Raw genomic sequence first — 17,949 nt, forward strand, 5'->3', positions numbered from 1 at the left:
GCTGAGCAGGTCCCTCACTCTAGACATGTCAAGGTAGTCGTAGATGTCTCTGCCTGAAGAACTGGAATCATCAGCAACCCAGGGACATACCAGACTCACATGTTAGCACCTTTAATGACCCAGGGTTAGAGGAATAGTTCAGATCGTAGGTTGGAGTTTGCCAATGGAGCTTCCATAGTTGAAAACAACACTGGAGATCTGGAATATACAGTACCTGACTGGATGTGGCAAGAGTGTAAGACTGAAGTCAGTTTTTAAAGGGATAGATAACTTCTGTGAGTTAAAACTGGAGCAAAATGTTCAGTTGTATAAGTTGTAAGAGCAAGAAGAGGAAGAGAAAGTACAATGAAATTGTTGTTGAACCAGGCAAGAAGGAGGAGGGAAAGGTAGGCCATATCTCTCTTACTCAACAGTTTTTCGTAACAAACTTTTGTTAAAGTAAAGGGTCAGTGGCATAGGTATAATGCTTGAGAGAATACATATATCCAGAAGCACCCCAGGTATAAAATGTTGAATTATGTTGTGTCACAGCATCAATGCCCAATGTAAAGATTGCACGAGCAGTTTCTGTCAGAGACTGCAAAGACCCCTACCACACACGCACCCACCTCTGATGACTGTATTTGTGCACCAGCCATTCTTATTTCATGTATCGATTGCAGGCAACAGTAAGGATTATAGTGTATTGAACAGAGAGAATGAAACCATTGGAGCTTAACTCCAGTCTCAAGTCAGGTAAATAGGCTGTAATGTGAGCCCGATCGACTTCCAGGCTCTACTAGGACTAGAACACAACATTTTTGTTCTTTGCAGACTTGTTGACATTAAAAAAATTAAGGAATTTTTGATATTGATGTAAATGCATGCCCCCAAATTAAATATTGATTATCCAGAAAGTATGTTACAAACCTTGTGACTTGACCAGTGTCATTGATCAAAAATAAGGTTGTTAAGTAATTTTGAAATGACTCAGTACGAAGTTCCTATTGTCCCGAAATGACCATAATTTCTATTATAATAACAATAATAGCTGCAAAAATACCAGGTGACCAGGTTGAAGTCTGTGTTCACTTGTGATGACTGAGTTTAGTATCTGTAATAATTGATATTACCCTGAAAACCTCATGATTTCCTCAGGTGCATGGTAACCGACAATTATCATTTACAGCACATCCTCTTACTGAGATCGTATCACCCTGTGCAGTGTTAGTTCTCAGTCTTAACAGATTGCCCAACTGTCTCCATTGAGACAGATATACTAATATCTTAAGTACATCGCAGACCAGAAGGGTAGTCTAGATTGCTCTCGTCAAGAGTCAGACTGGTAAAACTATTGGATGAATTATCATTTTAACATAGCCCATGTGCATGTATGGTTTTAGCATGGAAAGCACAGTCAAGGTGCTTGTGGTTACATGAAGGTGTTAGTCTGACTTGGTGAGAGATGACCCCTGCCAAAATATACATTGCTATCTTCTATACACATTGAGTCATTTGTTTTTACAAGTCCTGAATGTGAACACCATCTATGGAATTTGCTCTCAGGGTTAAGATATTTAACTGCGATTTTGGAACACTTTAGTCGGAGCACAAATGTATTATGTAAAACCGGTTTGTTGCTAGAAGGCTTTATTATCAATCTTGTCTTCACATGCCGTCATTTTAAATCTTCAAAAGATAAAGTTCTCATGACGCTTGAAAAAAATATTTGTAGAAATAACAGATATTCCAAGGTATGTGAATCAAAAGAATGTGCGAAAAATGCAAACATTTTCATTTTCTGTGGACCGAAACATTGGTTTGTGGTAGTGTACATTGAACTTCTCTAAACTTTTTCTTAAAAATAAAAATGCAGCTGTTTTGAATTAGGTCTTGGTTTGTCTTCACAGAGCGAAAAGAAATGCAATAAAATACATTAGAAAGCATTCCACATTAAAAATAGTGCCCAGTTTCCTGAGGAATGCCCTTAATGTGACTTCCTCTGCATAGAAATGTGGGTAATAATCTTTGCGTTTTATGTCAGGTAGATTCAATATTGTCATGGTTATCTGGTGCAGGTTGATACTTTTGTACTGTCACTCTGTGGTAGCTTGGGGACACAGGACAGCTTTGAGTGGTGCCAGATATACTGGGGCACAGGGCTCACATAGCCTTTGGTTGATTTAGCAACTGCTTGCTGGGATTAGGATGCTATTTACTTGGTAAACAATGACGTAATGTTGTACTGTATGGGTCCTAATGCAGTGCCATGGGAGGAAAATAAGATTTTCACAAGTGAGGAGATTTCAGCAGGATCAAAAAGTTTCTTGTCAGGTTACAAGGATAATAAAGGATATTTTGTACACAGAGATTTATATTATTTGTATTGTTATGTAAAGCTCTGGTTTCTGTTACATTTCTTTGATATTAAATACTAAGGAGATTAAAATCTGAGATACGACCTGTATAGTTTTAGTATTAAGAAGATACCTCCCACACCTTGAATATATACATGCCCCTTTGGTACATATCAACAGAAGCTTCTGCTGGAACTTTAAGGCAGAGAGGTATCTTATATCATTTTAAGCCAGAGAGGAATTTGTTTTTGTTTTAACCCTGATCTAATTGCAAAGGAAAAAAATCAAAATTTGACTTTTTTTCTAACAGAAAATATGATATATATATCGAGATGTAAAAAATGTGCAGATACCATCTGGTGAAGTATTTCCATCCTTGTTATGCATAATTGAGGTGACTGTTCAGCAGACCCTGACTACACCTCTGTTGATGAAGATAGATATCAATGACAGTTTTAGCAACAACACCCTGAAGTGAAGACTGCATCTGTTTGTATTTTGTCAGATAAATGATATAGAATGTCAGCCTTAGGTAAAATGATGGGGACATTATGATGGAAATGCATGTATTTAGAGTCAGTTAATCTTTTCCGTGTCATTTGCATTCCTTGTTTCTGTTTACAGGGGCAGGTTGTACACTTGTCAGGCATGTAAACACATATGTTTATGTAAACAGGGTCCCACCTTATTCTTGTTATTAATTGCCATAATGAGTTTAACTTCCATGTTAATATGGTGGTCTACCTGCCACACCCTCTCACCAAAGGTTTTAAACCAAGGACAGTGAGAGAAACCCGATCCGTCCAGGGTGTTTGTGTCTTTTGTGAACTGGTAAACTTGGTACATTGTCAGGAGTGAAACAAGACTCTGTTGCACTGGGGTTCTCTCAGGCAGGCTGGCTGCTTTTGGCTGTGGCTTTGTGCATATGTACCCTGTACTAGAAAACTGGCTTTGTGAAGGTCCCAGGCTTTTCTGCTGTGTTGATGCACACAAGTTTTACGTAACATTTTGTCAAAAGGGGTACTTAAAATGCACTTTGGAGTGATCCGTTACCTCTGATGATTGATGAGAGGATGTTTTCTAAAAATCAAATGAAGATAGATTATGTCTCAAATAATATTTTTTTGCACCTACTGTAATGAAATTGTGTGATTCATTAGAGGAAAATGCCAAATATTATTGTATGCATCAGATGTTATTTAATCAGTTGATAATGCAGTTTGAGCAATTGTTTCATCACCTAGAGCTGGTATTATGTGATGCCAATGACACTCAACATATAAACTGAAAAACTTTTATGTAGTTGATGAAAAAAAATTATAGTACATAATAAAGTTGTTTAAGTGACATGTTCTGATTGTTTAATTAAAAAAATATTTTATTCCCCCCCTCCCAAATTTTTATATTAATACTATTAAGTATGACTGGGTACTAAATAAAAACAGCCTAGATGCTACACTCTCAAGCAGTGACATAATTCAGCAGATGTTTTAGCTTTGAAAGATTTGATGTTTCTACACTGTACCTATGCTACATGGAGCACTGGCTTTAACATTTTACACATGACATGTCTGGCGAAAGAGCCAAGCATCTCAGCCACATTACTTTTGTCCTGGTGGTGTATTTGAGCAGAAAACATTTCACCTGGAAATCAACTAGACATGTTGATGTTAGGTTAGAGTAGAGCCTGCTCCAATCACAATGATAAAAGAACCAGGCCAGCTGGAAAATTTAATGGTGTGTATTTAGAAGAGGTACAAGGGGGTAAAAATCTGAAAGCGAGAGCAATACCTAACTGTTATGTCATAGCTTTGGGGTTTAGATAAGATCAGAAATGTTGAAAACATCTGATAAAAATCAACTTAATTTAGAGAGATGGGAGTGTAAATGTCATTGCTTGTGTTCAGTCGGTGGAATTTAGGCCCCTGTTATTTAGCCTTCCAAGGTGCAGAAGTCTTGATACCCTACTATGGCTGGGTTGAATACTGAGCTTCTGTTCCACTGCTTCCACCAGGAGGTCCCAAGACATGGGTCATTGAGTCTGTATTGACCTGTGTTTTTAAGAGGGGAAGGGGGTGCACTTCATAAAATGGACTTTATGCTGCATCTAGATCTTAAATGAAGAGGATATGGTGTTGTCCCACATGTTTGGGCATTTAATTGTATTAGAACATTTGTAGTTAAGGAGGAGGTGTATAATTGCCTTTACTGAAACAAATAATAAAAAATGATATTTAACTTGATTTTGTCATATTCTGTAGTTTTTATGAAATAATTTAAATTATCTTCGACCTGATCTGATATTTCCAAGATGACTATGCAATGACTATTCATATATATTAAAATAGCATTAACAGGAAAACAGAACCCATTACTTATGTATGACAAGTCAGCAGACTGCAACAGTATATACAGGTTATTATGATCATAAATTCTGTCAGAACCGTTTGAAGTTGGAGATGGACAATTAATCTTTTATGATTATCAAAGACGTGCCATCTGAGAGTTGTGACATAGTCTCCATACTAATTGTTGTAGGTGACAGGAATTTCACTGGGCATTTCACCAGAACATAGCAACTGTCAGTCTGGACAGTAGTAATGTTTAAATTAAAAAAAATAATAATAAAGCAGAATATCCATATATATAAATGGGTAACATTGTACTACTGCTTTACCTTGGGTCAAAGTAAAGTGAAAATCTTAGGGTATAAATAAGTTTCTGCTTTTTAAAGGTTCTGATATGAGAATCTGGCAAACTGTCATCTTCAAACAGACATTGGGTGCAGAAGTTATTCCTCCATTATCTTTACACTTCATCACCCCTTATCTTTTCTTGGTGTGGTTCTTTTTATTGTACATTTGATAAATCTATGTGCAAACATTTTTTGTTTGCTTCTGCACTTAGAATTCAATAAAATACAATGAAGAATGCTATTGTTGTACACCGTCCTTCAGTGCAGTGTTTGTTTGAGGTCATGCTAGGGATGAAAAAAACTTTCTGGACGTTTGCATCTTTTGGAAATTGGGATTACTTAGTGCAAAAGTGAACACTTCAAAGCTTGTGAAAATCTTGAGTATCCTGTAATGTGTATGTATTTGTGTGTCATTTCTAAACATGCCACTTTTTTTAAACAAAGACATCAAAAACTCTTATTGGACACAGAAAACACATTTATTAATACTCATAACTCATTTTTGAAGTATAGTCTCACCAGTAGTTTGAGGCGTTTACTAGTGTTTTCTCTTTTTCCTGTCTCCTGAGGTAGATCAAGTAGTCAAAACCATTGTTCTGTGAATGATGTTTTTTTAAATGGCTAAATTTATTTTTTAAACCTGGCACCTGTTAGCAGATGTTCTCATAGATAGGGCTGGTTAACCTTGGTATATGAGGGTGGTTTGTTGGTGGACACTGATGAGGGGTGAGGACATGGTCATTTCTGTCAGTGTACATTTTCCCTGGGGTCATTTTAGGGTCTAGGGTGTCAGAACCATTAATAATGGTGCTCGCCATTAAATCTAGTTCAAGCATTCAGGATGTCCAGATAACTGTCAACTAAGAAATCTACAAACATGATATGCATTGATTTTAATGAGAGGAAGGAACAATTTAGTATCAATAATATAATCTTGAATACTTAAAATAACTGTTGAAATGTGAAGAATGACTTGTCTTGAAATGGTCTTTCCTTTACAAAGACTGGTGACATACCTGACTGCACACACCACTTCAGCTTACTTTTAACACAAATTTGATAGGAGGTATGGCGGTAACTATTGCCTACATTCTGTCTGATGTTAATGGAGTGGGGGGGGGGGGGGTATGTAATGGTAGATATCAAACATAAATGGCTTGATCCACTAGCTTTTGACAAAGATTTCTTGACCATTTGATACTGATCATTAAAAAGAATATAAAGGTATCTGGGATAGGGGATGAAGGGAGATTTAAAAAGGCACTTTTATTTTATGAAGCGTGACCATCTACTTGACATTGATGGATAATTCCTCAATGATCACGAAGTGAACCCATCAATTACATAGCTTATTTTGAGAGGTTCTTTGGCAAGTTTACAGGTACAGGAGAGGGTCTTTCCTGTGATGACATAATATTTATCATTCAGTTATGTATTAATGTTTTTACTGTTAAAAGCATTACTTTCAAAAGCTTGTTAAAAGTGCATTAACTCTGGTATGTTTGTTTATGGCAGTATGTCTATACCAATAGTAATGCTTTGATGAACCCCATGTCAAAACTTTTAGAGTTTGGGCACCAGTGGTGTGGAAGTTCATCTAAAAGTTTATCCCCGTGCATGAAAAACAGAATTGAATTCAAAAGAAATTTGTGTCAAGGAGATGTTAGGTGAAGAAATAACTTAGTGACTATTCTTTGAAACCAATAACATTGCAACAGATTAACACCTTGAAACAACCTAGTTGTAGAAGAATTTTAAAAAAAATCTTTACAAAGTTACAGATATGATGTGAACTCACCTTGTGAGATCCCCAGCATAGTTGAAGGTAGATAAGGAGCTTTGCACAAGTGGTGACTTTTGGGTTGGCTTCCTTGTGGTTATCTCTGCCAGCTGGAAATGTGAGAAAAGCAAGAATAGATCAAAGTTACCCATCCTTACAGAAGTGTACCCTAAAGCCGATAGAAGTTGCTCCTGTGTTTTCCACCTCAATCAAGCCAATTACAACACCTGTAATGGCAGGTAGAGGGCAAGGTGCTTTATTTTAGGGCAAGGTTTTTTTCTTGGAAGGCAGAGCAGAAGTAGACAGTTACCTTGAGAGTTGCAACTGTCAGCTTCAGCTTCCCATGTGAAGTCACTGAAACTGGGAATCATGTCAGCCTAAAAGTCATGATGATGTAGAGATTTGTTAACTCGATTTCACATTGAAAATGTTTGAAGGGCTCAAAATCAGAAGGGTAATTTTGATACATTTTTCGAGATTGGAATGTATCTTTTGTGTTTCAATTGTTTGTGAGTGGTAGTGTTGTAAAAACCGTGATTTGTTTCTTTCAGATATCTGATGTGATAGTGCCTGGCCAAGCTTCAGAATTGAATGCTAAAGATGCCCTCTTGTTGTGGAGCAGACGGACGTGTGAGGGATACCCTGGAGTCAATGTTCGAGACTTCTCTTCCAGTTGGCGAGATGGAAAGGCTTTTCTTGCCGTGATTCACAGAAACAGGTAATCTAAGCACAAATATATTTTTGACACTATTTGATACATAAGATGAAAATTATTATGTGGTAGTTATTACTAGAAATATATCATGAAGATGTGAAAAAAATGTGACTGTTTTGTCTGATGATTTTGATCTGTGATTCCTAGAAAGAAAAAATTGAGCGTAGGTGTTGGTATTCCAGGCTATAAGACAGCACCAGGTGCAGAGTTTAATGATGGCAAGGTGAACTGTTTACCTGTACACAATTACCGTGTGTTTATACTCCTTGCCAGGAATACGTTTCCAACCAACCCATAAAGTGCAGTGTTATGGGAAGTGGTTTAATGTGAATCATAGTTTTGATTTTCAAATCCATCGCAGAAGAAATATATACCATTTTCAGACATAAGTTCACTATCTCTGTTCAACTGTTTTTATTCATTTCAGACCTGACTTAGTCAATTATAGAGCCATACGTAACAATACTCCTGAAAAGAATTTGGAACTAGCATTTAACATTGCAGAAAAAGAACTAGGAGTCACTAGGCTGCTTGATCCAGAAGGTAAAACAATATGGTTGTGATTTGGAACAGTTGGAAAACAGTTGCCTACTTGAAATGGCGTAATGGCAGTTATGCAGTTCACATTTACGTGGCAATTGGATATATAAACAAAACTTCATTTTCACCTGTGTTAAAAATAATTTCTAATTAAGAAGCATATTTCATGGGATGACAGATATCCTCCTTATCTTTCAGACATAGCTGTTCCCCAGCCAGATGAGAAGTCTGTACTGACCTATGTCTCCTCCTTGTACAATGTCTTCCCAGAGGTCCCCAGCTTAGAACAGTCCCTGCAAGATAATGTAAGTACTCCTATGGCATACTGTACCTTCATTTTATCTCAACATGCATCCTCTGTTCTGGGTTTGAAAAGAACGTGTTATCTTTGAAAAGCAAGGCTGGGGATATTTTGACAACAAAGGGAAAAACACAAATTACAACATCAAGAATATGTCCAATGAAATAAGTAAACATTTATGATTTGCTGCATTGAAGGTAGAAGTGACTTTTTTCTGCTAGAATAATACACAAAATGAAATTTTAATCATAGGCCAGAAAAGTGGTTGTTGAGCATGCTAGTACGAATCCATAGAAAGTGAGCTTAGTTGGGCTTAGGTTATTTAGGCAAAAAGGGAACACAGCTTTGAAGCAGATATATCCATTACTTCATAAATGAAGTGAAAACATTGTTTTATTAGCTGCTGTGTAACCACCCATTGACCTCCCCTCACCCAGTTGTCATAGCAACAGTTTATCATAACAGTTTTTCTACTGAATCACCAGTAGACTGTTGCGTTCAGCCCATCTAGTTACACGGCTTCTTATCATGTATTCTGTGAGGGGAAAAGACTCCAGAGAAACCAGTTATGTTAAAAAGCTTGGAGCTCTGCCCTGGCATATGGAATAACTTTGCCTTGCCGCCGTTATGTTTTTGTGACCCAGTGAAGACCCTATCCAGTTAAGGCATTGGCATAGAAATTAGGTTTCCAGTATGAATCACAGACATTAATTTTCTGGATTGGAGCTATTGTGGTTTTGGGGTGTTTGTTGATAATAAAGAGTGAGCAATAAAGTAGTTATAGTGGGAATGTAATTGGTTTTCCAATTATAGCCTGCTTAATAATAAGGAAACAACAGCAAATGTTCTTGTGGCTGCTCTTTTAAAAGTATGCCATACTTAAAACTTTTGTCGCTCAGTAAGTATGCTAGCACTAAACAAGTTAGGTCATGAAATTATTTTTAAAATATGCAGCATAAAATACTTCAGGTTAGAAAAGACATTGTTAAGGCATAATTCTGCACGCTGATGAAAACTGTGGTCAACCATATCAGCTTTTAAACAGTAGCATTATATATTCAGCACATATAAGTAAACTATTACTATGATTGATAGCGATTGGATTGTAGATAAAAGTGTGCAACGCTACACATGTGGTTTTTGTTAAGAGCTGAATAAAGCAAGGTATGAGATAAACTTGAGTGATAAAGTCACCTAATTTTTTTTAGATCAGCGATAAGTTGGCTTCCATTAAGAGATGTTGGGATACCAGTTTGTTTCTTAAGTTAAAGGTTTAAATTTTTGCTCAGTGCATATAAACAAAAAAGATTATCCACATCAGAACATTGTCTTTTATATAGGAATGTTCACACCAGGATCACAGACATTGATAACACCTGCATCCATACAAAGCTGAAAAAAAAAGAAAAAAAACTTCAGCCTATCAGATTCCATGGTGAAGGTCACGCACCTGTGCCGCCAACAGTTTGGCATGATGATCTGATCTTCACATCTCCACAATCTCATAATTGTCCATTACAAGTAACTGTACATGTAATTTATGAAAATATAGATTGATTTTTGATAACAGCCTGCTGCAGGTGTGGGTTCTGTGCCCCCTGGTAGGTATCGGGTACCCATGTTATTGTCGGACTCCTGAGATTAGCAAATGAGTGGTTTTAAACATCCACTGGCCCATGTTTGCACTGTGGTCCATTATGGAATTGCAAAAATATAAGTTAATCTGCCCCCTAAAGAGTTTACAGGTACGGAATTTAGGAAAATATATATTAATCTCCCTCCTGATGGGATTACAAGAGACAAACTTATTTTTACATGCAGTATATTATATGCCAAGTCCCTTGTTTATAAAAGGCATTAGAGAGCAGGAAATAAGATATGAAATAACATGTATTAGGTGTGTGGAATTTTGTGTAATGTTCCACAGTAGCTGAGCTCAGGAATGCAGGCAATGTATGATATATTGACGGATGTATACCTGAAGGTCTCACCTGCATGGATGAGTAGTATTTCATGCTAATTATCACCAGCCTGTACTCTCAGGGTACCTAGACTGCATGAAATATCAGGTTGCTAAAAATACACAGGTTTAAGTTTCAAACCAGTTTTTATGCACTGGGCTTTTTATGAAACTTAAGACTTTTCTGAAGTAAAGATGTTTTGTGTGTTGTTCAGTTTCACTGACTGCAACTGCAACCTGTGCATATTTTACATAACATTTTACACCCATTAAACACTAGAGAAAAACTTCACAGACTTGTCAAAAAGCTATGTGTATTACATTTTCACACGTTATGCTCCTTTTAAGTCACTTTGTATTATACTTTGACTGCATAGTAGAGTACCATCACCATAGTTTTAGTGTAAGTACTGTGTGGTATGAAAGTTTCTATGGCCTCTTGAGTAAAAGAGCCTTCTAAGTGCTGAAGTACACATCCCCTTTGATTTGAAAAGAAGTGAGGCATTTTGAAAAGATGACTTTGTTAAGGAATAGAAAAATTAATGGGGTTGAGGAGAATATGTTTCTATCTGAACTCTCTGAGCTCTCTCGTTTCCTGCTATTTCCCCCCTTCAATTTTAAATAATTTTATTTTGCCGATCTTTTTAAAGAGAAGTCTTTTGGTGAAGACATTTGATCTTGTGGGCCAGTAATCTTTTACCATCTGACTTGCTTCACCCCTTTACAGAATTATCAAAGGGGAAATCCTTATTAGAAATAAAGTATGTTGGTTTAACATTACACCTCAGTAGAAAGAATTCCATAGATAAGATGAATACCTGTGAACTATTGTGTGTAGACTTTTATGTTATGTTGCATCAATGGTCTCAATCACATTTTTGGTATCATCATATATTTTGTAGTCTATAATTTAGGAAAGCCTTCTGTTCTCATTGTCAAAAGGTCATTTTCAAAAACTATTAAATCTGCGGTCTGCAGGTGCATTTTTTTTCTCATTGTCTTTTCACCTTGATCTTTTCTTACCTGTCTTACCTGGTGCCCTGCTGTTACACCTTAAAGCTGTGATAAGACAAAAGGAATGTAGGTGGGAACATCCCTACCTTATTGAAGTCATCTGTCTCTTGTCAACTAGACGAGCAATTATGCAAAACCTGTACCAAGACGATAACACTAATGCTTATGGATACTGCAGTGTCCTTGTTGCATGAAGACTGACAGGAAACACATTGGAATGAATATTATTGCAATGAATTTCAAGTTGCCTCTGTGACACTCAAATAGATGCATGCATGTATGCAAACACACACATATACACACACACACACACACACACACCAAAATCTTTATCCCCAACTTTCTGCAAAGGATTTAGCCATTGTTGTATTATGTGAAAGTGAAATGTGACCCATCTTTAGATATTAATGCTTCTATTTGTATAGCATAATAGGTGGTATCAGTTTACAGTGGTTTAATCAGAGATAACATAACAGAAAGAATGGAACAATAATATGTCAGTTCAGGAATATCATCATTTAGAAGAGTTAGGAAAACATGGACATTATCCCCACTGTGTCTAGCACCTCTTTGTGAAATAGCAGTGTTTTTCTGCACATAGGGAAGTAAGAAAGTGAGCTCTGTATTCGGCAATACTACTCCTCCCTCAGATAGATTATATTACATTTACTGCAAGTGCAGTATTGTACATCCAACCATACCTGTTACATAGAAAGTATTATGTGTATAATTTTTAAAAAGAGTTCAACTTACAAATATGATATATTTTTGAAACAAATGCTACAGTCATAAGTTTTTTTCAAAAGATATTTCACTTATACATATATTATGTCTAAAGCTGGTTGCTAAACATCTGAGAACCTCAATGATGTAAAGAACTTTATCAGATACATATAATTCTCCCGTATATCTTTTTAAGTCTTATTCTCCCTTAGTATCTGGCACAGTTACCCATTGTTATAACTTTTTTTTAGGAACGCCAAATCCGCTGGGAGGAGTACAGAGGTCTGGCATCAGCGCTGGTGACGTGGCTGAAGGACAACACTTCCCTAATGCTGGACAGGACCTTCCCTGTGACTGTAGTAGAAATGAAGTCTATGCTATCAGAATTCAACCGATATAGAATTGAAGATGTGCCACCCAGGCTGGCTGAGAAACAGAAATTGGAACAATTGTTTTATGAATTACAGGTAGGTATATCATGTCTGCAAAGCAGCAAGGAAATGGGTCTATTATGAAAAGAAAAAGAAGAAAGAATACCATAGGGTAACAATTTGTTGACAAATTGGAACATCGCTTTTGTGAAATATTTTGAAAGAGTTTAAATTGAGATCTTCCAACAAGATCATCCTACACTGTTACCTTTGAAAATTGTTATTTTCTCCACTTGCATCATCAATAAACCACTGCACTTTTCTCTTTAAGAATCTGTCAGTCGGCAGTAGTCAGTTTACCATAGATGAGGAGCTGCACATCGACAATATCAACAGACTTCTGGACAGATTCACCATTGCTCAACAAGAAAAAGACATGGCCATTCAAGCTGAAACTACTAGGTATGTGTAAGCGGGACAACTATAAGGGATTGAGTGAGCAAGATGAAAAGAGAAGAGTGAGTAGAGAGAGTCATAGCAGAAGAATACAAGTTCTTAAAATTGATATTTTATACCAAGAATAAAGAACACCACTAAGAATGATTTAATGATAAGTTTTAATTACTTTTGTCATTGCCATTTTCCTGAAATTTCAGACTAGAGAGGCTTCAGCGTCTTGCAGAAAAAGTTCACAAAGATTCAAAGATCTGTGATGAAAACTTAGATGACATTGAAAGGAAGATGAAGGAGGTAAGTATAATTGGCGGCTGGGAATATTTATATTAAGAAAGTACTTCGTGTTGAATATTTTAAACATTGTTAAGACAAATGATTTTGAATGCAAATGTGTGGTTTTGTACCTTATTACAGCACAAATTTTTGAGAAACTATTGATTCAAATGTAATTACAATGATATAAATCAAAAGACTCAAGCTTATCAGCTATCTGTAGTTGAAGCCAGTAGTTGTTTTTTGAAATGTAGAGGCCAACACTTAGTTAAAAAAATAGCTGGACACCCCTATTTATCTTGCAACTAAGTCAGACCAATGCAGAATTAAAGATTGGAAAATGTTGTTGCCTGTTTGAAATTATTCTTAGTGATTGCAAGAACCTGTTGACATAATTCATGATTAAGCATTAACCAACAGTTTGTAAGCTTTTCCAGCATTGTGTGGCCAAGCCTTTTTTGTTGATGGGTGTCATTTCATGATGGCACAGACCGGTTTAATTAATGTTTATTCTATGCAGTATCTACAAATAGCCTGGGTGGTGAAATAGTGTGGAAATAGGAGATACGTTGTGACGACATTCCATCATGTACGCTCTGATGCATTTTACGTTTTACTCCAAGCAGTTGTAGGATGATAGATGTTTATTGACATAATTTTAGCTGCCCTTGGCTTTTTTTGCAGTCTTTAGATATTTTTGAATTACTATGTCTGACAGGTATGGGGGGTCATTTGGTAAGTGAACTTATTGGGGCAGGTACTTTTGTCAAAATATACTGCTATTAGTTTTTTGCAACATTGATGAATTGTCTCCTTTTATAAAAATAATTGACTGTTATGAAGAAAAATGTCTAAGCTCTCAGGTAATTTGGCTTTGTAGTAGTGAAATCACCAGCGTAATTTGTCTAACTGTCGTGTTGTTGTGAATGCCTGTAAGGTAGTGACCTCCTCTGTGTGACTTCCATTGGTAATGATAGATTAGGCCAGGAAAAGGAGGGGTCTGCAATGAGGTGAGAAATTGTAGACCAGTTCTGCTGCCATACTACTGCTTCAGCAGGAAGGGCTGGATTCACTTTCTGGCCAGTAGATTTGGTGCGATTGTTTTGTTGAGGAAAAGTGTAAAAATGATATCATTGACTTGAGGAATGTTTTCAGAGAGCTGAGAGCAAATTCTGGTATGTATGTGTTTTAATTGCCAGCTTTAATGTTCTGTTTTGATTTAGTGAAGCATTTGTATGGTAATGATTTATGTTAGCATATGTAGGTAGAATGGTACCAGAAGGTTATTTCATTACCCTTGGTGCTATCTTTCCATATACTAGGATATGGTCAGGTAATATACCAGAGGTCAAAGTGAAACCCTGTTTCTTGCCACGGTTAGGAATTTTGCAGGGATTTTCAATGATTTTCTGCATCTGCATTTTTAGGAACAGCACAGAGTAGAAGTTATCCATCCTCTGGAAGCTAAGAAAGGTTGTGATGCCATAGACCACGCCCTGAAGCTGACTGAAGGCAGCATACAGACATTGTTTGAAGATGTACAAGCTTTAAAAGACGGGAGATACCACCTGGCAGAACAGTTGTACAAAAGGTAAGAAATACTGTATTGGTATCCTACTTTAGAAAGTTTGAGTTAACTTGCCTTCTGCATTACATTTTCATGGATATTGCATCTTGTTAAGATATATAATTACATGCCAAGAGTGTCTCATGGATAGCAAACAAAACTCAAATAATAAAAACTTCCAAATGACTTTGCTCTTTTTGTATTTGGACTGGAGTATATACAGTATATTAGAACTCTTCTCTGTGCTATATAGGTCACTTCTTACCCAGGTGAACGAGTAGGTAGTATATGAAAAATGGGCATTTTTCTTAGTTAATGACTTTATCAGACATTTGTTAATGTTTCTGTGGTATGGTCTTTAACAATAACTTAGTGGTACCAAAATGTCTGGTATGTTTCACCATTCATTTCGGGGTTTAGGGTAACACCTTTCACAGTATTTGTTTGTAGAATTGAAGTCAAGTGTATATGCTTTCAAACAAAAAAAATAAAGTCTGTTTCTGAGTACAAAAACTTTTATGCTGCACCTCTGTACCATAGAACTGAATTTTTTTCCGTAGGATTTACCAGGTGCAGGAGCGCTGGTTGGCTCTCCGTACTTGCCTGGAAGAGGAAATCATGAGCAAGCTGGCTTCCAGGTCGTTTGTGACTGAGGGGATCAGTATCCAGAAGAGGACAGAGGTCCAGTTGGAGTCCAGGCTGGTGGAGACCAATGAAGCTTTCAAGATGGTGCAGGACTGCCTGGAGTGGATTGCTGAGCAGCAGGTAGGGAAAAAAAAGGCAAAAGCAATCAATTTAACAACTGTAATGGAATGTCTAGAGGATTTTGTGTATTGCACTTTCTTGATACATCCTTATTAAGAATGTTGTCCCAGATGTCATATGATACTGTCGTGATGGTGTACCATACAGGTTTTCTTGTTACTTTTACTATCTGAACATACATTAACTCTTTCTGCTACTTAAGTATGGATATTCAGCAAAGTGGTTAATTTAATGGACAGGATTATGCTGTAAAAGTAAGGGAGGCAACTCTTTTATGCTTAATCCTGCATTTCTTGTGTTCATAATGATAGTCAACACAGTACATTTGCTGTTTTTTTTTGTATTTGTAGAAAATGTTAGAGGACCAGGATTATGGAGAGGACCTTCCCACTGTTCAAGCTTATCTACAGAAACATAGACAAGATAGCCAGAAAATAGAGGAGTTCAAACAGCATGTGGAAAAGTGTATCACTGCCAAGGTAACGTTGAAATCTGAAGTTTTTTTTTGTAAATTAAGTATATAGTCATATATATTTTTGGCCCTTAAGGAAATAAGACAAAAATATATTTTTTAATTTATAATTTTAGATTAAAGAAATGCTGTTTTATTATAATATATGTCAGCATATGTCAATAATGTATGTCAATTTTTATGTGATAAATTTGTTAAGGTAATACTGAACAGATAAATGATCAGGGATATTTCCTCTCTGTTTAGTCCACACTGCCAGCTGATGAACAAAAGCTATATTCTCAGTGGATGTCCAAGGTGGAGGTGGCATATTCACTGCTACATGTAAGTTGGCATGATTCTGCAAATACACAAATATCTTATTTACATATTATTTCTGTTCATCAAAAATAACTTTAAAAATTCAGAGGTAAATCTAGATTTTTTGTTTTGTTTTGTTGGTTTATTTTATAAAAAAAGTATTATTTCTTTCAATCCTATTAAGAAAGGCTTACTTGTGTATTTTTCTAGAATACATACACACGGAGAACCAAAGCACTGGAGTCACTGCTGGACTTTATCCAAGCTGCCTCAGTGGAGCTAAAATGGCTGAATGATAAAGAAGACACAGAGGTTGCCAGGGATTGGAGTTCCCAGACTCTCCAGGCAGAGGAGATTGAAAAGTACTACCAGGTAGGCAGATTACTGGATCCTGTGGAAATTTGTATCAGACTGATTCAGAGAATTCAAACAATTTGTTGTTAGAGTATAGATTCATTTACTTTGTATAAGGGTACAAAATAAAATCCACCTGGATGTGGGCATGATTCTGAAAAATAAAAGCGTACATCTGGAAGTTGTGACCCTAGTTGACAGTGATCAAAACTAGTTTGCTGGGTAAGCTTGGCATCTGTCAGCAGCCACAATGACTGATGTCGCTGTAAGTTGCTAAACCAGATGTGAGAGCAGCAAACACCCAGTTGTCATGAAATATAGCATCCTTTGGAACAGTAGCTGTAATTGTGCTTTTGTGTAAATCAGTTTAATCTTCAGTGTGAAGCATATTTTATATTGATTTCTGGCTGATTAATGTGAAAGCCATTATGGTAGATTCTGCTGAATGTGTAAAATGCCAGTGTTGCATTTTTCTTTTATGAATATTTATTGCTAAATTTATTGTTTCTTGATTTTGAATAGTAGATAGAATAAATACTTCACTTGAAAAATGACAAAAATAACACCTTTTAAATTTGTCAGTTGTAAATGATCTGATAAACAGATACAAAATCAATCCTCTTGTGAATTGGCCATTCAACCGAATTTTATAGGAAAATGTTTAAAGGGCAGATTTCAGTTAAATTAGATTCAATCTTGCAATGAAAATTTTTAATTGTTTTTTTTTTCTTTTTTGCTAATTATTTTGCAGAAAATATATCCGGAAGCTAAGGTTTGCATTGCCTTGTCATTTGTTGATGCATGTTGCAATGTTACCATGTTATTTGCCACAATGTTGTTGTCACTTATTGTGCCATTTTCAGTTGTATATTTTCATGTTGTGTGAAAAGAAAAACAAAAAATAACCCATTTTGCCACAGTATGTTTGAGTAAACCGTTTTTAGTTTCTTTGATGTTTTCCATCTTTACAAGATACGAATGTTGTAAAGCATGAAGCCAAGCTTGTGTAAACCACTTTTTGATGTAATTTGAGCATGCTGCAAAAAGCCCTGAAAAAAATGTATATCATTGTGATGAAGCATATATTAGTGTTCTTACAAATGGTGGCATGCCTTTGGACATGACTCTTTGCATTAACAGAATGCCGCCAAGCAAGACCAGTTTTTATGACAAGTTTTATATGTGTGTCCACCCCTATATTTGTGTGACCTGTAGTCACCCGAAGACACCTGTAGTGACCTGTAGACATGACTTGTGTGATAGACAGTGATTTGCATGTAAGCTTGTGATATGAGTGATAATGTGGTCAGTTTGTAAAGTAGACCAA

At 36.3% G+C, this 17,949-nt stretch overlaps 1 protein-coding gene across 12 annotated transcripts in view; it reads left to right on the top strand.

The window, feature by feature from the left end:
- LOC106178456 (microtubule-actin cross-linking factor 1, isoforms 1/2/3/4/5-like) overlaps nucleotides 1-17,949 on the top strand; it is a 90,796-nt gene that overhangs the window by 17,762 nt on the left and 55,085 nt on the right. For 8 of the 12 annotated variants that reach the window (XM_086998733.1, XM_086998744.1, XM_086998735.1 and 5 more), the window contains 12 exons: nucleotides 7,363-7,529; nucleotides 7,954-8,069; nucleotides 8,265-8,371; nucleotides 12,316-12,531; nucleotides 12,767-12,897; nucleotides 13,092-13,185; nucleotides 14,592-14,755; nucleotides 15,292-15,496; nucleotides 15,847-15,975; nucleotides 16,215-16,292; nucleotides 16,479-16,640; nucleotides 17,374-17,394. In XM_086998733.1, the coding sequence (XP_086854859.1) occupies nucleotides 7,363-7,529; nucleotides 7,954-8,069; nucleotides 8,265-8,371; nucleotides 12,316-12,531; nucleotides 12,767-12,897; nucleotides 13,092-13,185; nucleotides 14,592-14,755; nucleotides 15,292-15,496; nucleotides 15,847-15,975; nucleotides 16,215-16,292; nucleotides 16,479-16,640; nucleotides 17,374-17,394 (1,590 nt within the window). Of the gene's footprint in view, nucleotides 1-21; nucleotides 387-6,914; nucleotides 7,266-7,362; nucleotides 7,530-7,953; nucleotides 8,070-8,264; nucleotides 8,372-12,315; nucleotides 12,532-12,766; nucleotides 12,898-13,091; nucleotides 13,186-14,591; nucleotides 14,756-15,291; nucleotides 15,497-15,846; nucleotides 15,976-16,214; nucleotides 16,293-16,478; nucleotides 16,641-17,373; nucleotides 17,395-17,949 lie in introns of those variants that run through there. The other 4 variants (XM_086998736.1, XM_086998745.1, XM_086998740.1 and 1 more) reach the window with 3 other exon arrangements.

The sequence above is a fragment of the Lingula anatina genome, chromosome 1 (assembly GCF_051362555.1).
Source record: "Lingula anatina isolate TDL-2025a chromosome 1, LinAna3.0, whole genome shotgun sequence".
Classification (NCBI taxonomy): domain Eukaryota; kingdom Metazoa; phylum Brachiopoda; class Lingulata; order Lingulida; family Lingulidae; genus Lingula; species Lingula anatina.